At 51.6% G+C, this 21,091-nt stretch overlaps 1 protein-coding gene across 1 annotated transcript; it reads right to left on the bottom strand.

The window, feature by feature from the left end:
• Positions 1–656: 656 nt before the first annotated feature.
• On the bottom strand, positions 657–20,367 carry LOC136570522 (serine/threonine-protein kinase pim-1-like). The gene is given in 8 exon segments (XM_066570985.1): positions 657–859; positions 18,284–18,409; positions 18,676–18,852; positions 19,080–19,449; positions 19,693–19,718; positions 19,721–19,742; positions 19,829–20,007; positions 20,010–20,367. Coding segments are annotated over 8 exon segments (1,461 nt in total).
• Positions 20,368–21,091: the final 724 nt, after the last annotated feature.

The following is a 21,091-nucleotide window of genomic DNA, read 5'->3' as shown; positions in this document are numbered from 1 at the left end:
GCATCAACAATGGTCTCCTTGTTTCTGCAGTGCCATAATGGACCCTGGTTCCATGAGGTCCCTAAATGTCACTGGTCTCCTGGGTTCCATGTGGCCCTGCTGTGTCATCACGGCCCCTTGGTTCCATGAGTTTTTGTACTGTTAGCAATGGTTCCTTTGTTCCAATGAGGCCCTGCTGTGTCCCAATGGACCCTGAGTTCCATGAAGTTCTTCAGTGTCACAATGGCCCCTTGGATCCATGAGTTTCTGTACTGTTAGCAGGGAGTCCAGGGGGGAGTCCAGGTTTCTGTATCTCCAGAGGAAGGGGTTGATCAGTGCCATGGGGGCAGTACAAAGATGGAGCCAGTGGGGGAAGGGGGAGGGAGTGGCTGAGGGACACAGAACAAGGGGAAGGAGCCAATGGGGTCAAACAGCTTTTGAAGGAAGCTTCTTGTGTCTCCCTAACCCAGGGAATGACTCTCAGGGTCTCCACAGCTGCAGAGTGTCACAATGGCCCCTTGGTTCTTTTGGGCTCCTCAGGATCCCAGTGGCCCCTTGGCTGCATGAGGCCCAGCTGTGTCACAATGGCCCCTTGCTTCCATTGGCCCCAGAGCATCACAATTGTCCCCTCATAGTTCCATGAGGCCCCTCAATGTCACAATGGACCTTTAGTTCCATTAGTCCCACACTGTTCCATGAATCCTTAGCTCCATGGGGCCCTGTAGGGTCACAATGGTCCCTTGGTTCCGTGGTGCCACAAAGGGCCACAAGTGCCATTTGGCCCAACAGGGCCTCATAGTGTCACAATGGACTCCTTGGTTCCATGGAGACACAAAGTGCCACAATGGCCCTTTGCTTTCACCAGGCCTCAAAGTGTGAAAATGGCCTCCATGGTTTCATGCAGCCATGCTGTGTCACAATGGACCCTTGACGCCATGATGCCCCATAGTGCCACAGTGGTCTCCTTAGTTCTACATTTTAAGAATGCCCCCTTGGTCCCATGGAGCCCCACAGTGTCACTATTGTGCCCTTGCTTCAATGAGGCTTTGCTGTGTCACAATGGCCTCCATGGTTCAATGATGTCCCGTAGCAGAGCAATGGTCTCCTCGGTTCCATAGTCTCAGAATGGCCCCTTTGTCCCATGGAGCCCCACAGTGTCACTGTGGTCCCCTTGATTCCACGGGGCTCTGCAGTGTCACAATGGCCCCTTGGTTCCAATGGGTTCTGAAGGGCCATAATGGTCTCCATGGTTCCATGAGGCCCTGCAATCTCCCAATGGACCCTTGGTTCCAAGGGCCCCGCAGTGTCACAAGGCTGCCTTAGTTCCACAAGGCCCTGCAGTGTCATGGTGGCCCCTTGGCTCCATGAGGCAAAGCAGAATCAGAATGGCCCCTTGGCTCCATGGAGCACCACGGTGTCACCATGGTCCCACTGGTTCCACAGGGCCCCACAGTGTAACAATGGACCTTTGGTTCCATGAGGTTCCTCAGTGTCTCAGTGGCCCCTTGGCTCCATGTGGCCCCGCTGTGTCACAGTGCCAGGTGGTTCCATGAGGCCCCACAGTGTCCAAATGGTCTCCTTGGTTCTGGGAAGCCCCACAGAGCCACAAGGGACCCTTGGTTCCAGGAGTCCTTGCTGTGTCACAGTGGACTTTTGGTTCCAGGAGCTTTCACACTGTCAACAATGGTCTGAGCACTGCAGTGTCACCATGGATCCTTTGTTCCATGAGGTTCCAGAGCATAACATGATCCCCTTGATTCCAGAAGGTTCTGCAGTGTCCCAATGGACCATTGCTTCCATGCAGCCCCACACTGTCACAATGACCCCATGGCTCCATGAGCTTCCACACTGTCAGCAATGCTCTCCTTGGTTCCATGAGGCCTTGCTCTGATACAATGGACTTTTGGTTCCATGGGGTTCCACTGCATCACCAGGGACCCTTTGTTCCATGGGGTTCCACAGTGTCACAGCTGACTCCTTGGTTCTGTCAGCCTCTACTGTCACCAAATGTCCAAAATATCAGAATAAGGATCCAGAACACTAATTTGTTGTTTCAGAGGGTATCATTTATTCAGGCCTAAGGTCCAACATGGAATAACTGCTAACCTTATTAGGACATGTAATTCTACCAGTGTGTTGCTTATACACAGTGGCTAAATACGAATTACAACTTACCCATTTCCATAAAACCCACCCCAAGTTCCCAGATTCACTCCTTGTTTTCTCTATCCCTGCACCCTTGAGCCAGATGTCTTCTTCTTCTCTTCCAACCACTCTTGCTGGGAAAGCAGCCCCTGCATGCCTTGTTCCTGTGCTGAAAGTTCCCAGGCAGGGTAAAAATGGAAGGAACCCTTTTGGTATCAGCCCCAGGCTTTGTGTGGGCAGGCAGAGGCAGGCAGGAGGCAGAGCTGTCAGCAAAGGAAGGGCCCAGCCAGGTGGGGCAGCCGGGGGATGCCGACAGCCTGCAGGGACAGAGGCGCAGGGCAGGGACACCGTAGGACAGCCTGGGCTGCACAGGGCACAGGCATGGGCAGCAGCTGCAAGACAGCCCTGCCAGAGCCAACCTGGGCAGCACTTTGGCCATGGCTGCTGGGCCTGGGCCTGAGGCAGGAGCAGGAGACAAGTGACCCTTGCAGGCCTGGGACCTCATGGCCTCCTTGTCCCTGCTCAGCAGCCTGGCAGGGGCCGCCCCATGCTCCTGCCCTTGGCATTGCACATCCCCACATGCCAGTGCCCATCCCGGCAAGAGCCCTGAGCAAGGAGGGAGGGACAGGATCTGCCTGGCCAGGCCCTGGGGCTCAGGCCTTGGCCCTTGGCATTCGTCAAACACATCCAGCTTTGCACAGCACCAGAGACACCTTGGCCTTGTTTGTCCCCAGCTGTCATCACTGCCTACGGTGTTCTGCTCTAACTGGAACCTGGGGACATTTTCTCAGTCGTGTCCCTCAGTGGGATCCATTAAAACTTCAAGAAACTTTGCAGTTTCAATTTAAGTTTGAGTTCTTGAGAGGTTTTTTGAAGACACTCTCAGGGATTGAGTCTGATGTAAACAACACCAAAGCTCTGAGAGAGTCATTAAAGTTTTCCTAGTCCAGTGATGGAGAAAGATTTCAAAAAACTTATCAGAAACAGACATTCCTATTTTAAACGATGTATTTTATTTTATTTCTCTTTAGAGTAGAGACGATTGCAGCATTCTGTGATTGATATTGACCCAGGGTCTCTCCTCAGCAGCTCTGGCCTGCTCACAAAAGCTGTGCCTGGAGCTCTGACCCAGTGTGGACAACCTTGCTCCACCTTCCCCAGACCCATCCTGTCTGTCCTCACTGCCCTGGGACCTGCTGTGCTTGGAGAGCTGGCTGCACTCAGCCTAAGAGAGGTTTTCTCTTTTTGGGGTTTTTTGAAGCAATCTGAAACTCCTGAGTTTCCCCACTGCAAACAGACACACTGCTCAGGTGTGTGCCAGCCCCAGGTGTCACCAAAGCCACTGCAGAACTGCCCTGGGCCAGCTGTGAGGGTGGATCATCAGCCCAAGCTGCACTGGGCCACTGCAAGGGGCTGTGGCCATGGGCACTGCTCTGACCCCACTGCTGGGTTTGGCTGCCACGGCCACTGTGAGAAATTAAACTGTCCTTGGAAACACTGGGGAGGACTGGGACATACTGGGGAACACTGGGAACATTGTGGGGAAGACTGGGGACACAGGGGCACCCTGTGTTTGAAATTGGGTGGAACTGGAGGGAATGGGAATGGACTCAGGTGTTTTGGGAGGGACTGGTGTGTATTGGAAGGGATCAGAGGGGCACTGGGGTTTTACTGGGGTTGTACTGGGGTAGTACTGGGGATGAACTGGGCTGTACTGGGAGGGAATGCAGAGGCTGTTCCCACCTCCGCCGCCTCTCATTTGCCGAGGCTTCCGCCCATCACCACTCACAGCCAATCAGCGCCAGAGATTGGGGCTTGGGGGCGGTGCCTAGACGGCTGCCATATTTTCCTTTTGCCTACAACTCCCATCATGCCCCGCGGCCGGATACAGCCCCATTGCAGCCGGGACTGCAACGCCCGTCATGCCCCACGCTCCCAACAACCCCGGGATCCGCCCACATCTGTCCCATAAGTGTCCCCTAGACCCTCCAGGATCCCTCAGTGCCCCCTCAGTGCCTATCTGGGAGCCCACAAAGGCGTCCCCAGTTCCCCTGAGTGCTCCCAACCCCACAGATGCCCGGTACAGCCACTTCTGGGAATTCGTCTCCTCTCATCCCCCGTGGCCCCAGAGCCCCTCAGAACACAGTCCCGCGCCTAAAACTCCTGCCGTTCCCGCGCCCTAAAGAGCCCGGTTAGAGCTCCCCGAACTCCCCCCACGGATTCCCGAGCCGTTTACGTTCCCCCGAGGACCTCAAGTCACGGCTTGGACGCAAAAGTGTCCCCCAAGAGCCTTCCCGGACCCCCAAACATCGCGTTCCAACCACTTCCAGGACTACAGCTCCCATCATGCTCCGCGGCGCACGTCCAGCGCTAGTCCAGCCGGGACTTTATCTCCCGTCATGCCCCGCGACTCTCGGAGAGCCATTGCAGCTGCGCCTCGAACTCCCGTGATGCTCTGCGGCCCCGTTAAACCGTATGATACCCGCGCCTACAACTCCCATCAGCCCCCGCGCCCCAGAGAGCCCCGTTCGAGCTTCCCAAGGGCGCTCCCGGACCCCGAAGGGCCCCAAATTCCCCTCCCTGACCTCAAAGGGCCCCCCTGGACCCCCAAGTGCTGTCCCGGACCCCGAACTGTCCCTCAGAATCCCTGAGTACCCCTCCAAGTGCCCACCTGGCTTCCCCAAGTGTCCTCCAGACCCTCAAGTTCTCTCTGAATTCCCTCCCCAGACCCAAAATTGCCCCAAATGTGCCCCAGAAATGTCTCCATGGACCCCAAAGTGCCTCCTCTTGACCATATGCGAAAAAAAAGATGATAAAAATGATGGCAAAAGGTCTACAAAGAATATTAGTTACCATAAAGAGGAAGAAATAAATACCCAATAGAGCTTAATGAATTAATGAAGGGAATTGTGTTACTTGGAACCAATGACCAATAATTTTCTGTGTTGCTAAAAGTGTATAGATTTTTTAATATAAATATACAAATTAGGTAATTAATTTGAATAATACTATCAGAATAATATAATTATCATTTTATTAATTAATTGAATTTTATTTATAAGGAAAAATGCTTAAATTTTTGGATATGTTTAGGGATGTCACTCCCAGGTGGGCGATGGTTTTATCATTCCAATGGTGCAACTGCCAGACCAGTCTCCTGGCAATTTAGTGTATGCTGTAGTACCACAGATCCAAAACAGGTGTTTAGGGGCCCCCCAAAATGTATGCTTAGGTTCTGTTGGACATTCCCAATATTTAGAAATGCCTTTCATTCCCCAAAAGGGGTTTATCCATTCTTCAGTATACTCATAAAATTCATATGCTTCGTGGTAGATACACTTGTTCTTTTCTTTCAACAGACCAAAATCTATTTGGATCTCTTGGGATCCGCTGGGTAGCAGAGTTCTTTACTGCTAAATGCCATTTACAGACCATTCTTTTTACTGGTGTACTGTAACCTTTAATACTAAATTAATACTAAATTCTGAGTTATTCTGTATCCAGTTACAGATTTCTAATAGCCTTAGATTAATCTTCTCCCATGGCCAAATTTCGGTCATCTGAGTACAAACTCAACAATCAGTTAAATTTAGTTTGTGGCTAACTTTTTTCACTGAATCTATGAATAGGTTCTTACCTCGGGGTATCTCTAAATGGTCTTGTTCTCTTATTGCTTTTACTGTCTCTTTCTCTTTGACCTGATGTACCAGGCTTGCTTCAGTAGCATCACATTCAAGCACAACCAGGTTTCTCCTACAGGCACTCTCCCAGGAGTTGCTGCCTAAAAGTGGTGGTATTCTGGACTATCCAATACATTGGGGGAGGTTAACACAATTCGGGTTAGAATTGGTGTGGACTCTAGACAAGGAGCTCACTTCTTCCTCCTCAAAGAGGGGTTGGTAGCACTCACTGCACGGCTCTCTTGGGCTCCCCAGAGCACCACCAGCAATTAGAGCCATCATTACTGCTCTTCCCAAGAATCTGGTATGGGTCATCTGGCACGACCGGCCCACCCGGCCTTGCCTCTTGGGGAACTTTACCAAGAAGAAGCTTCCAAGCTCTTTAGAGTCCCTTCTCCCCGCTTCTCTGGTTAAACTTCTCTTGGTCCGTTCCTTACTAATTTTGGTTTCTCTTAGGGGAGTGGTCTGTAGAGGATTAACCTGGAGTCTTTGGAACTAAATTGGGGGAACTTAACCAGAGTTACTTATTAACAGTCTTTAACTTTTTACAAACTTATTTTAAACACAGAGCTGTCTTATAACACTTTAAGATAAGGTATGGTTCTGATACCAAACTCTTTTCTTATTCAGTTCATCAGTCTTTTGGGCTCTTCCTTTTGAGAGTCAACTTTAAGTCTTTTGGTCCTTTTATAATGGTATACTCAGGTGAATTAACTTGTGATGTGGTTGACTCCTGTCCTGAGTTAGGGGGTGAGTCATGTGGAATCTAGTCCAATGTTAGGGGGTGAAACTGACATTGAATCCGGCCCAATGCCAGAGGGTGAGTGGTGTGGAGTCTGGTCCAATTCCAGAGGGAGAGTGGTGTGGAGTCTGGTCCAATGCCAGGGGGTGAAACTGATGTTGAATCTTGGTCCAATGCCAGGGGGTGAGAGTGGTGTGCAATCTGATGATGTGGGTCTAACGTTTTCCTCTGGTCCGCAGAGTCGAATTAGCAATGAGGAGTACCTGAAAGGGGCTTTCAAATATAGGCATTAATGGTCTACTATGATTTTATCAAAACCCAATTTCTTGGGTTAATGTTATGTATAATTTGTTAATTTCCCTTTTTCCATAGCTTGCATGTTTCTCTCATCAATTTCTGCCTACTCTGTATTTTGCAAGGAGTTGTATTTCTGTTAGCTAACTTGACTCCCAAAGGGCTGTCTTGGGGGTATCTTTTCTAGCATGCTTTTATTCTCCCATTTTTCTCGGCATCTAACTTACTGGTTTGCTGTTCAATTTTCAAGATCTTATCTATTCATCCCCTGCCTCTGTTTCTCACTTTCACTAACAGCTGAAATACCACTTTTCTTTCAACCCCTTGCATCTAAAACAAACTTTTTCCCCACACTGCTTTTCAACACAATACACCTCCCTCCAAGGAGATGTGGTAAAACTTACAATGCACTATCCACATTACCTATACTTTAATTCGTCTACATTTACTCACTTTTATTTCTCATTCACCTTCACACATTCCTTCACACCCTCAAGACACAAAGTGGATCCTCATTGCCAGAAAATCACGGGTCCCTGTGGCCCCCCCTCGCCTTGGGGTTGGCCTCCAGCTCTCAGTATCTCCGGGCCTTCTGGAAGGGCCCTGGCTCTGCTGCCTCCGGTGCCCGTTCACCTGTGAGGCTGCCTGCGTGTCACTCACGCTCTTACAGCTACGGCCCCCTCACACACCGGGGAACACTGGTCTGGTTTGCAGGTCACACACACTCTTTCTACTGCCCCCTTCCTACCTGCCTGGGAAGTTGAGGCTGACTTTGTTTGTGACTCACTCTCACACACACAACAGACAACAATAAGGTACCTTTTACTTTCACATCACTTATTACAAGTTTAGTGCTACTGTCCAGTCCTAATGCTATTGGATATCCTTCTACCTAGCTGTTTTTGTCTCACCTCAGATGTTTTTGGGTATTTTACTATACTTTTTGGTACTTTGTTGAGACAGGACTTATCTGCTCCTGTATCCAACCAAAAATTCAAATTCTTCATTTAGGGGTCCCACCTCAATGTTTACCAAGGGCTTTTCTAGATGTTGCATCGGGTCCCCTAAAGTGTAAAGCCCCTGTCACCCTTAATCATCACCTCTAAGAACCCCCTCCAAGGCTTCTTGTTCCCTGGCTATTGCCTCATCGAGACTGAGCTTTCTACAAAACTTCCTGACATGTCCTGCCTCTCCACAATAATAGCAGTGTCATTCACTCAAAGGGACTTGAGGTCTCTCTATCTCTCTTGTACCTGACAGTCCTGGCCTATCTTTGCCTCCTCCTGGTGGTGGACCCACCCACCCCTCACTTTCTTCAGCTATGGCAACCATGATCTTGGCCTTGGCCTTTGCTTTTTCTCCGTCTCTCCTTAAATACACTTTCAATGCTTCTCTTAATAACTCATTTCTGTCCTTCTCTTGCCAATCTTCATTTTTTTTCTAGTTTTCTCCATATATCTGGCCAAGATTTGGTAACAAATTGGACTTTTAGTAGCACTTGACCTTCTGTGGTGTCTGGGTCTATTCTAGAGTACAATTGGAAGTTCCGCTTTGGGCGATTAAGCCAAGCAGCAGGAGCTTCATCCTTCTCTTGTGCCCCCTCAAATTCAGTATTAGTTCTAATACTAATTTGGTATTAGTTCCTTTGGGAAATGACTCTTTGATCCCTCATATTATCAAAGACCTATATTCCATCATGGCCTTCCTCCTTTCCTCCTGGTTAGGGTTCCAGCTGGGATCTGTCAGTGGCAATTTCTGTTCACCTGATGGCACTTGGGGTCCCGGACAGTTCTCTTTCTCCCAAATTCTTATGCCAGCCGCCCTAATCATCTGGACCTCTTCTGGGGAAAATGATATCTTTAGAATGGAATTCATCTCCCCCCCAAGTGTAGATATTTGGGCCTAAGAATTGATCCACTTGGTTGGCTATGCCCACTGGGTCCTCAACTAAATGCCCTAACTCTTTCTTGAATCTTCTCACCTCAGAAGCTGTTAGAGGAGCATTCACAAAGCCAACACCTCCCACTACTTCTCCTATAGGAACTTCTCTGAGGGGAAAAAGTCTCTTTGCCTTGGAGGTCTTGGATCTGGTACTACAGTAAGGCCCATCCTCAGACGCCATGCTACTAGTTTGAGGGATATCAGGGTTACCCTGAACTTTCTGCAGATCAGCAGGTGTATTTGGTGATAGCTGTTTACCGGGCAAGGAGACATTTGTGTCCCAACTAGGAGGAGGTAAAGGGACAGCAATAGGAGGGGGAGAAGAGCTTGGGTACATTTTAAGTGGAGCTGGAGAAGGGGTGGAGAATGCAGCAGGTGGAGTAGGCAGGCACTTGTGGTGGTGCAGAAGGAACTGGAGGAGCCGAAGGGGGTGGTGAGAGAGTGGTTACTAGGGGAGATACTGGGTCTACCATAGGGGAAGCCTAAGAGGTAGAAGGAGGAATTTGAGCAGGCGGTAATGAGATGGCAGCCGGGGGAAGAACCGGACCTGCCATTTGAGGTGCCCAAGGAAGAGGATTATAAGGTGGAGGGGCAGAAGGAGGCAAATAATCCAGGGGGTCCCATCTTTTACCAATTCCAGCATCCTCTCCTTCATTCCCCTCTTTCTTCTTCTGTACCTTACAAATTCGCACCCTTCATCCCCAATAGCGTTCTTTAACCAGCAAGCTACATACAATAATTGCTCAGGATCGGTATCTCCTCGAGCTGTCAGACAATGACTCAGTTGTTGGCACATCCACTTGTCCCTTGTCCCACACCAAGGCCATCCTCCTTGCACCTCTAATTCTGGCCAGACTTCTACACAATACTGGATCATCTTCACCTTATCTAATCCCTCTGTGGCCTCTAAAGAATGCCATTTCTCTAACAGTTCCCCCAAGGGGCTATTGGGAGGTATATTCCTCAGTCTCTTGCCTGTCTTTTTACTATTACACCCTCCAATTTTTCAGGTCTCAACAGAAAAAAATCCCAAAGGTGCCTCTACTGACAGGTAATCTCAAGAAAAATTTATTTGCCTGATGCTCAGGACTTTAGACTGAAACAACTGCCTGATCTCTAGATTGCCTAACTTTACTAATGTCAGGTCTTATATCTATCAGGACTCGAAAGCACGAAACCCTGGCGTAAGAAGCCGGTTCGTGCCTGACTCCCCTCTGTCAGGAAAAACAACTGCCTGATTTCTAGTTTGCCTAACCTTCCAAATGTCAGGCCTCACCGTATCAGGACTTAAAAACAAACCCCAGCTTCCTTCGCTGGGATTTGTGCCTGACCCCTTTGTCAGGACTGAATTTGCCTGCAGGGCTTGTGACCTTGCCCGAACCCTCCTTGGGACTTGCAATCTGCCTGACTTCCCTCTGTCAGGACTTTTGGGGGTGCGTGGCACTCATACAACTATTTCCTCCGCACGCCCGGAGGGGGGGCCCTCTCTCCCCCTTAGGGGACGACTCACTCACGCTGATTCCATGAGCTTCCCCCTGTTCCCGGCCGGGCCCTTCGCAGGAGTCGGGAAACGCGGCACTGCGGGGTCCACTCTCGCTCCGAGGGCCCGGCCCTCGTCTCACTCACACACACACTCGTTCCTCTCCTACTCTCGCCACCGGATTTCTCACCAGTCCGGAGCTCCTCAGCGTCACTGGTCCCAAGCCGATCTCTCTGGTCCTGATGGCCAGCTGTCCTCGAGGTCCAAGATGGCCAGTCCCGGTGTCCTCTTCTGGCGTGGCTATCCCGGACAAACCCCCAGCTGAAATAAACAGGGCAGGAGACTTTTTCTCCTTTTAATGCCTTTATTAAAAGTGATCAGCTCAAGATTGGGAAGCTCGACAGGTCTGCAGTCTCCATCATCTCTCCCAGGGTGACTCAGAGGAGGAGGATCTGCGCAGCTTTGTCCATTAGGGGCAGAGCTGGGGGTCCAGTCCTCGTGGGAGCCTTTTGGGCATGACCCAGATGTATGATCTCTACAGCTTCTTTCTCTCTCTCTGGGTCCCATTTTGAGAGGATTTTCTGCTCAGGGTGAGGGGCAATGAAGGTTTTCAGCATCTCTGCAGGCCCAGCACTCTGTTCCTCACATCCAGACATCAATCCAATTTCCCAGCTCTATATTGGCTCGTTGTTTTGGGGGTCTTTTCAGTAAGTTTGGATTAGTAGCCTCTCATGGCATGCTGGTCCTGAGGCTATTTTTCATGCTCCCCCGCCTAAATCTCGTCGCTTCTCCTCACTGTCTGGGGAGGTCCCCTCCCTTCACTGTCTTGGGAGAGGAGCCATTAACTTAGCCCTAGCCAGGGCCTTTACTGATACAGAAAAAAGAACCATTAATGACAATGACTCATAATTATCATAACAAACAGGTAGCACTTTAGCAGCAACACTGGCCTGACTAGTTTTTGTAACTTTCTTCTCACAAAAAAAGTTGGCAGATTTTTTGCCTATAAACACTCCTGAGCCTCTTCTCCAGACTGAACAAACCCAGCTCCCTCAGCTACTCCTCATGGGCCATGTTTTCTAGAGCCTTTGTGAGCCTTGCTGCCCTTCTCTGGCCACACTCAGCCCCTCAATGTCCTTTTTCCCAAGGGGCCCAGAGCTGGACACAGCACTCGAGGTGTGGCCTCAGCAGTGCCCAGCACAGAGGGGCAGGCGCTGCCTGCTCCTGCTGCCCACACTGCTGCTGATCCAGGCCAGGTGCCATTGGCCTCTTGCCCCCTTGGGCACACTTTGGCTCACCCTGAGGCGGCTGGTGACCTGCAGGATGTGCCACTTGGCCTTGTGGAACCTCACGCCCTTGTCCTTGGCCCATTGATCGAGTCTGTCCAAGTCTCCCTGCAGAGCCTTCCTGTCCTCCAGCAGATCCACACTCCCACCCAACTGGGCATCTGCAAATTTACTGAGGGTGCTCTCAATGCCCTCCTCCAGATCATCAATAAAGATGTTAACCAGGACCAGCCCCAAAACGGAGCCCTGGAGAACACATTTCAATGCAGCTCAGTTTGCATGGTCTGCAGTTGGAGGCTGCAATGCCCCCACAACAGAAAGAGCTGCCATCCCTTGGCATTGGCCACACACACAGGTGCAGGAAAAAAACCTTTTACTAGGTGAATATGGCTGACAGAACTGAGCTCTCAGGCACACCCTCCCTTTCCCTAATGACCCTGAACTCAAGAAAAGGGATTTCACCTCCCAGCTCTTTGCACCATTGGATCCTCACACCATCCGAGCTCCACCAGCCTCTCTCATCCTTTTGTGCCTTCTCCCCACTCAAGCTGATGAGCAGCTTTGATAAGAAAAAATGCAGTTCTGCTGCCAACAAGGTGAGCCAATTTGCAAATGCAACTTACCCTGCCAAAAACAGCTACTGCCTTTTTCTTTCAGAGGTGAGTCATCAGAAGGAATGAAAATGTGTTGCATTTTAAACCAAAGAGGAAAATAAACGAAAGCACTCACAAAGGATTTGGCAAAGCCAAGAGATGCCAGTGTGGCTTATCCTGTTGGCTGCTCAGTTATTGCAGCCCTTTGCTACTTTACCATTTGTCTTGTTTGGAGATTGTGCTCAGATCATTCAGTTATGGGTGCAGGAGACATTTAAAAAATCATAGCTGATTGCAAAATCATACAGCTTAGGAAAATTTAAATGGATTGTGAAGTATTTACATCAGGGTGATGACAGTTACTACATAGAGACCAAAATAAGCCCTTTTAACAAAACTTCACTTCTATCCTTGTTCCTCAAGCCCTACTATCCATTTCTTTGGCTGATGTAGTATAATGTCAAAATACTGTTCAATATCTTGTATTGTTTATACTTTGCAACACTTCTGTTGTGTTTTCTAAAAGCTCTGGGTATTTTTTAGTTTGAAAAAAAGATCTATTATTTAGGTAGCAACATTGCAGTTCTGTGTTTCCTTTTGGTACTCAGCTGAAGAAATAAAGAAAAAAAAAAGAGCAGAAAAAATTGCAGAGGTGGATAGTAGATCACAAGGAGCAAAGTGACAGGAGATGAGTACATTACTGCTGCCACTGCTTAAGAGCATCTCTCACAAAAAGCAGACTGGCTACACTGTCCCAACTCCATCATTTCAACTCTCCATGACTTGTTTCTTGCTTTGCAAAGCTGAGCTGATCCATTTTTACCTAATATGAATAACAACTAGTAATACACATTTACAGTTCTCTTGCATTACTGACACAGCTCTAGGTGCCCTTTGAATTTTTTAGGGCAATTGTAATGCCATCCCTGAATTTAAACAGGTTCAAGATATTATTTGTAGCTTATTCTTGAAGGTAATTTGTAGCAAAAGTCAAAAAATTATTGCAGATGGTCAGTAACCGGACTGTTACGTGTATGGGATGCACACGATGATTTAAGTACTGCTTCATTCTGTGACTGTGACTCCAGGCTTTGAGAAAGAGTAATCCCACTTGGCATTTGGACTCCCTTTGGTCTCAGGAATTATGGATCCAGAGTAACTTGTTAGAAGCTTGTGAAAAAATGTGTCTGAAGTTTACAGCAGAGCTGAAGTGTACAGAAGGATGAGAATTCAATGAATAATTCAATGAATACTAAGTTTGAAAAGCATATCCATTTATCCTACTGGCTATGTCCAGTTACTATCCACTGTTACAGTACAGTGCACAATATCACCAGGAAAATTGTGAATGTCATCTTCAGACCGATCTATTAACACATTTTGGTTTTGATCAAAGTTACTTTCTACAAATTACCAAGCTGTTTTGCCTTTTTGAGGCTCTTGCTTTTTTTTGTGTTACGTATTTACATGTATAACACAGGTGGCTCCTCTGTCTTGGTTTGGAAAGACAGGTGTTTGCTAAGGAAGGCAGGAGCCTTTCTTGAAATGGAAAAATGTAAATCCCTTCCTTCTGAATTGTTATGAATTTTAAATTAAGGGGGGCTCTCAGGTAAAAATCAAGAATAACAGTTCCTTATTAGGGAAGAAAATAAAAAGATAAAATAAACAATGCAGTAAACCAAAACAGCACTGACAGAGTCAGAATACAACCTGACACCCTGTGGGTCAGGGTGTTGGTAGCAGTCCAATTGGAATTGTGGCTGCAGCCCTCCTGGAGTGTCAGGTGTGGTTCTGTTGGAGCAGGGATCCTGTAGAAAGGTGTAGTCTTCCTCTGAAGATCCAGTGGAAGAGGCAGCTGCTGTTCTTCTGGGAAATCCAGAGGAGAAGCTGTGCTGCTGTTCCAGAATGTCAAGATTATATCCTGGTAGGAATGCTTGGCTCCTCCCTCTGGGCGGAGCATCTCCCAATGGGATGCTGTAGTTCTTATCAGCCATGCAGTGACATTCAATAGCTTATTATCAGCAGATGTCTCCCCTGGAGGGAGGATTGGCTGTGGAAGAGATAAGGAAAACTGCCCAATTAACAGAAGACAACTGGCATACAGGTGGCAAATAGAATCCAAACTGCTTGGCAATCTGGTAAATCCTGAATCTGATCAAGGAACCGAAAAGGAGCTTTTAGATTTTCTAAGCTGAGGTCTGTCTTGCCTGTTTCTGAAGCTGCAGTCCAAGAGCAGTGACAGAAAGGTTGCTGCTCTGGGAGCATGCTTCTAGCTTGAATTTAGGCCTGAAGGCATTGTACCAATTTACAGCTCTTACAAGAGCTCTGTCACTGCACAGAATTTCCATAGGCCTTACAACACAAAGAACTCCGTTTCCCCCCACAAGCTCTTGATGCAGCTTTCTGTACCACCCTGGTTATGTCCTCGGTGAGGGGCCTTTCTGCAAAAGGAGAAGGATACTCTTTAGCATAATTGTGTTTTCTGTGGAGTGTTTTATCATAGTCTATTAATATTCCCTTTTCCTCAGTTCCATAGCTGCTTACTACTTTCTATATCATTGATTTTAATAAACCAATTAGGCATGCTGCTGTATTCTATTCTACTCTCCCTGTATTCTTTTCTACTCTCCCTATGGAGGAAAAAAAATTGCCCATAAAACCTATATGCAACAACTGCCTCAATCCAATGAAATGCAAGAGGAAACAAATGCCCAAAGAGCAGAAATCCCCAAACATGTCACATCCAGTCACGGAGAAGCTGATGGGACAGAGCCATGTGGCTGGAGTATGTGTATTGCACTCTGTATTGTTAATTGACTGATGCTGAGTATTTCAGCAGGTAACTTCCAGGGCTTCCAGGACTGTCCTGGTGGCTGTGATCCCAAATTACTCATCAGTAGCAAGTGAACAAGAGCAGCCTCTAGGAACAAGGGCATTTCTGAGGCTCTTGCTTGCTGTGGCGGCAGGGTGGCTGTGGTAAGGGTGCCACAACCTTCCTGAAGAGCCTCCTAAGAAGGACAGCTCAGGGGCACAGGCACATCCTCCTCCCAGAGCAGCGTGTGATGTTCAGCTTCCTTCTTCAGGTGACACAGAGAAAAAAGGCTGGAGCTCTGCATGGCATTCCACAGAGAAGAAGCCTTTATTAAGAGCAGGACACTCTGCATAGGGAGCCAGGGACAGAAACTCTCAGAACCAGGGAAAAATGGGATTATATAGGGAAGGCAAGGGGCGGGACAAAACTGGTAACCAATGGGATAAGGACTCAGGGGCAGAACACAAAGGGAAGGACCAATGAGTACTGGGGGATCAACATAAAGTTGCAAAGGCAGCTACGGGTCATATTTGCTCGCCCTAACTACAAAGTCAGTGGGTCAGGAGTTGGCCCTCCAGGGGAGCACAGCAAGCTCTTCTCTGGCTGGATCTCTGGCCCCCACAACTCCCCTTTCTTTGTTTAATAAAAAATCTTGTCCTAGACACCTTGTAAGGAACTTCTTAGAACAGCTGAAAATGTATAAGAAAATGACAACATTTAAAAGAACCCAAAAAATATTTCTTAGGAGATCTCGGGATCTCTAGCTGGTCAGAGTGACCCTGATATACATTAGAAAGTCTCTTCTCCCAGCCCAGCGCTCAAAGAAGGAGTCAGAGCTCTTCCGTTCTTGGTCTCAAGGTTGTTTATTGTATCTTATCTATAAAATTCTTTCTCCTGTCCTGACCAGGTCCGCTCAGCAAGACAGTCAGAGGCATTCTGCCTGCCCCAAGGGGGTGTTATCTTTTTATACTAAAAACTACATGTACGATATTTACAATTATTTTCCAATACCTATCACCAATGTTAGACAGTGTGCTTCTACTCTAGACCAATCTAAAATTGCCAACATCACAGCAGAAGATGGAGGCCAAGAAGAAGAAGAAGGAGAAAGGCTGGACATGCCCTGATTGCTCCATCTTGCCCCCTGAATCCCCATTCTAGAAACCCCAAAAATCTATTTTTCACCCCATGATAAATTCATTTTCATTCTACTTAAAACTTTTATGGCTCACAATTCTTCATATAAGATTGGTAATCGTTTTTTCCAAGGGCTAAATCAAAGGCACAGGGGTCTTGGGCTCTGTGCCAAGGTCTCTGAGCCCCCTGGACAGGGGCTCGAGTCCTCCAGGGCAGCCAGAGGAATTTCCTGGGTTCTGACAAGTAGCCCTGTTGCAGTCCCTGCATACAAGAGTTTACTTCATGACTTTGATGCCAGGGAGCACCAAGAACTTGAACCTTCCTGGAGTCCAGCCCTGCCTGCCTATCACGGAGCAGAGGGAAAAGATGAAGAACCTGGGTGGTGGTTGAGCCAAATTGGCATTTTGCCATTTCTGATTTCCTCCCAGCCTTTTGCAGCAGGGCGACAACCCCATCGCTGCAAAGCACTTCCTTTTGCAAGGCACATGCAGACCTCACTGGAAGGGGCTCTTGAAGGAGCTGCTGCAGTTGGCAACAGGAGCTGTTGTTGAATTTTTCATGTTGCTTAACCCCCCCTGCCAAATGCCATCAAGAGGCTGAGGAAGGACACAAAAAGATTACCCTGGAGAAAGGGAGGCCAAAAGCTTGGAAAAGGAGGAAAGAAACACTCTAATGATGACAATGACAAAAAAACCCCAAACAAATTTATTTTGACAGCAAATGAACACCGGCCGCCCTCCAGCCCTCCCAGGCTGGCAGGCCGAGCGGTGCCGTTCCCATGGCATGAGGTGCTGGCAGCCTGCGGAGAGAAACCAGAGAGCCACGGTCAGTGGCAGCAGGCTCCCGTCCCCCTGTCCCGCCATGGCCTGTGCCCGGGCCAGGCTGCTGGCTCTGCTCAGAGCCCAAACCTCCCGACCCATTCTCTGTTTTTAGAGAAGGGCAGCGTGGCAGGCCACGTTCCACCTCCTCTGCTTAATCATGGCACAGCAACCTCCTCAGCAGCTGCAAGAGCAGGATGCCTGTGTGCCCGCTGCCACCTGCCCGGAGCCCTTCTGCCAGCCGAGCTGTGGAGCCGGCTGCCCACCTCTGGAGAGCTGCTGCCAGGAGAGGAGCCGATCCCAAACCAGGTCCTCGTCCTTCAGGAAGGGGCTGTCCCTGCAGACCGTGGCCCCTGGGGCAGTGCTGGCACTGGACGTGCTCCACGGACGCTGCAGGCGCTTCCCCGTCCAGTCTGGGCACCAGGTGTAATCCTCCTGGAAAATAAAAGAACAATTGCATGAAAGTTAATTCAAAACAAGACCTGGAAACAAGAAAAAGCACAAAACCTGTCACCGTTTCAGAGGCCTGAGGAGGGTCTGACCACTCCATGTGAGAATTAAACCTGTCCAGGAGTGGGGAAAATCCCCACCTTTCCTGCCCGTAAACGCACCCCTTCCTCAAGGGCCTGCAGAGCAGACCAGCTGGGGCACGGCTTCAGAACCCGTCCCCCCCTCTGCCGCCCCCCATCCACATGGATGGATGCTTTTGTCAGGTTGGCTGCCCTCGCCTCAGCCCGTGCCAGGCTGGCTGGCAGAAGCTGTCAGCAAGGCCAGGAGCCAGCTCCCCTTCCACAACATCCGTCCCCTGTCCCGCCAAAAAGCAGCTCGGCGGCTGGCAGAAAAATTAATATTCCCCAGCACCGCCGAGCAGGGAACCTCCGGCACGTGGCCAGGCCAAGCCCTGCCGTGCCTGGAAGCACCAGCATCCCCCCGCCCCTGCGCCAGCTGGGGACTCATCTTGATTTCATCGGAGTGCAGAGCGTGTCCTTCAGGCAGGGGCCGCAGCCAAAACCAGTTGGCTCTGCCCCGCCAGTGGCCAGGTCCAGGATGGTGTTCCCAGCTCCCCGTCGTGCTCCAGAAGAACACGCCAGCTGTGCCTCGGCTTGCGGGGACATCACGATGCCATTGAGCTGCAGGGGGATGTTTCCTCTGTCCCAATCCGTGTCACCTTCACTGCACTGTGACCACTTCTCCAATAGGACGGGCAGCACGGAGCCGCTCCCTCCACAGCTCGCGGGGACCAGCGGAAGCAGCATCTCCTCAGCTGCACTCTCTCCTCCGCGCCACGGCCGCAGGGAAACGCTCCGGGGTTTTCTTCCAGTGCCACGAGACGCGTGTCGCTGTTTGCTGGGCTCCTGGATCCTACTGTGCTCAGGGATGCATCTCTGCTGTCTCCTGGGCCAGGCAGGGCTCCTGCAGCCAAGAATGCTCAAAAAGGTCCTCCAAGCATGGCCTGTGTGTGGGGTCCATGGATAAACACCACCTGATGAGGTGCTGGCACTCTGCGGAGTGAAACCAGAAAACTCCTGTCCATGCTCTCCCACATTCCACAGTGCCCAGGCAACACCAGGAGTGCTCAGAGCTGCACCCAAAAGCTTCCTATTGATCCTCTCTTGCGGAGGACACCAGCACAGAGGCACTGGTGCCACCTCCTCCAGCTAAGCCCAGGAGATCCACCTCCTCACCAGGTGCAAGGGCAGGATGCTTATGTGCCAGGTGCCCCTCCCAACCCTGTTCTTCCCTTCGTGCCTTGAAGGCGCATCCCCACCTTGAGACACCCGGGGCGGGAAGACGAGCTGGCCCCGGACGATGTCCGCGTTGGTGTGGAAAGGAAGGTGCCCGCAGACCAGCTCATAGAGCAGGACGCCCAGGGACCAGATAGTGGCTGGCTGGCCATGGTAGCAGCCAAAGCGGATCCACTCCGGTGGGCTGTACTCCAGCGTTCCTATGGGACACGGGCGCAGCTCATCAGGCCCATGCTGCTCCCTCCTGCCTTCCTTCCCTCCCTCCCAGCCAGCTCCCGTTCCACAACAGCCAGCCCCTGCCCTGCCAAAAAGCAACTTGGCTGCAGCTGGCTGAAGAAGGATTCCCCCTCCTTCCTTCCCCCCTCTTCCCCCTCTGCCAGCAAAGCGGGGAACTCAGCTGCCCGGCTGGGCCCCGGCTTGGGCTCACCTGACATCCGGGTGTAGAACGTGTCCTGGAGGATCGTGCCGCAGCCGAAGTCGATGAGCTTCGCCTCGCCCGTGGCCAGGTCGACGAGGACGTTCTCGGCCTTGATGTCGCGGTGCAGGACGCCGCGGCTGCTGCAGTGCTGCACGGCCTCCAGCACCTGGCGGAACAGCCCCCGCGCCACGGGCTCCGTCAGGAACCGCCACTCGTGCAGGAAGTACCAGAGGTCCTGACAGTGCTGCGGACGCTCCATGACCAGCGCGAAGCCCTCGGGCACCTCGAACCAGTCCAGGAGCCGCACGACGCCGCGGAAGCCAGGCCGCGACACCATCCACAGCAGCGCCAGCTCCAGGGGCACAAGGGCGCCGTTGCGCTGTGGGGGGACCGCAATGCCGTCAGCGGGGCCGATGCTGCGCCGCGCTTTGGGCAGCCCCTGCCCGGCCCCGCCGCGGCTCGCCATGGCCCGGCCCGGGGCGCTGCGCGGCCCCCGCTCACTCCACACTCGCTGCCCTCGCAGCGTTCCGGCTGCCACCCTGCCAGGCCTCGCCTCAGCCCTGCCCGGCCCGCCCCGCTGGCTCCTCCCTGCCGGCTCCTCCCGCTGGCCCCGCTCACTCACCAGCCGCGGCCACTCCGAGATGCGCTCCGGGACACTTGCTTGATGGCCACCTGAGAGCCAAGGCGAGCAGCGGGCTGAGCTCGTCGCCCGCCGCCCGCCGCCCGCCGCCGCCCTGCGAGCCGGCCCCATCTCTTACCGGGGCGCCATTGGCGAGCCGGGTCCCGGAGTAAACGCTGCCACAGCCGCCGCTGCCCAGCAGCGGGCCCTGCCAGTAGAGCTGCTCCAGGGGAGGCTTCTCTGCCCGTGCGGGCGGCACCGCGCTGCTGCTCTTCTGCCCGGGCACCCGCCCGCCCAGCGTGCTGCTGCTTGCTGAGCCGCCCTGGGCTGCGGTGGCTCGGGGCGGGCGGCCGAGCTGGCGAGCGGCGGAGCTCGGAGTGGGGAAGCTGCCGGCCACGCTCTCGGCCACGGGGCGGGAGCCGGGCGGCAGCGGAGCGGCTGCGGGCAGAACCGCGGCAGGGGCTTCATTCGGGGCCGGGGCCTCGGCCGGGGCTGTGCCAGAGCCCGCGCCAGGCTGAGCCAAAAGACCGCAATGCTCCGCCAGCCCCAGAGCAAGTGGCTCTTCCAGCGGCGCCACAGCCGGTACGGAGAGAGCCCGGCCCAGGCGGAACCACGGCGGGTCAGGCAGGGGCGGGGACGGGGCGGCCCCGCCAAGGGGCACCTTGCGGGACGCGGCATCAGCCGGGCTGGGAGAGGCGGAACACGGACGGCACGGCCCGGCACGGGACGGGACGGGAATACAGTGAGTGGGAGGGAGAAGGGGATGCGGAGCGAGGGAAAAGTCGGGCGGAAAACCTATCAAGAGAAGCGCTGCTGCTGCTGCTGCTGCTGCTGCTGCTGCTGCTGCTGCTGCTGCTGCTGCTGCTGCTGCTGCGGAGCCGACGGAGCTCGTGGCCGTTCCTCCGTTGCCCCGCGAACCCAACGGAGGAGCCGCCGCGCACCCCAAGGAACGAAAGAGAGAAACAAACAAATCACACCCCAAAGTCATTCCTATTAGAGAAGTAACCAAAGAAAACAGTGTAGCAATAAAGAGGAGTGTTGGCTTGTGGCTTCTTTCTTATTTGCGTGACACGAAACATTTCATGGGTGTGATAAACGAGTTCACTGGATTTAAGGATCATACATTATTATTTTTTTATTATTCTTATTATGCAAGCAAGAATAAGCAAAGTCCAGCGCTGGGCAGCCGGGAGTCTCCGCTCCTCTAGGCTCGCACTGTTCCTATCCCCAAGGTTTGCCTTTTATTGCCTTCTTCTCCCGGGTTCAGGGGTGACGTGGTCTGTCTTTTGTGCTTGCTCGTTCAGTTGCTAGGGGGTCTTTTTCTGCCTTCTGGTGGTCGTGGGATGAAGGCTCCAAGTCTTCCTCTTTTAACTGCTGAGTGAACTTTTCCTTGTAAGGCATA

Source organism: Molothrus aeneus, unplaced genomic scaffold (assembly GCF_037042795.1).
Source record: "Molothrus aeneus isolate 106 unplaced genomic scaffold, BPBGC_Maene_1.0 scaffold_34, whole genome shotgun sequence".
Lineage (NCBI taxonomy): Eukaryota > Metazoa > Chordata > Aves > Passeriformes > Icteridae > Molothrus > Molothrus aeneus.
This window is presented reverse-complemented; position numbering and strand designations above follow the sequence as displayed.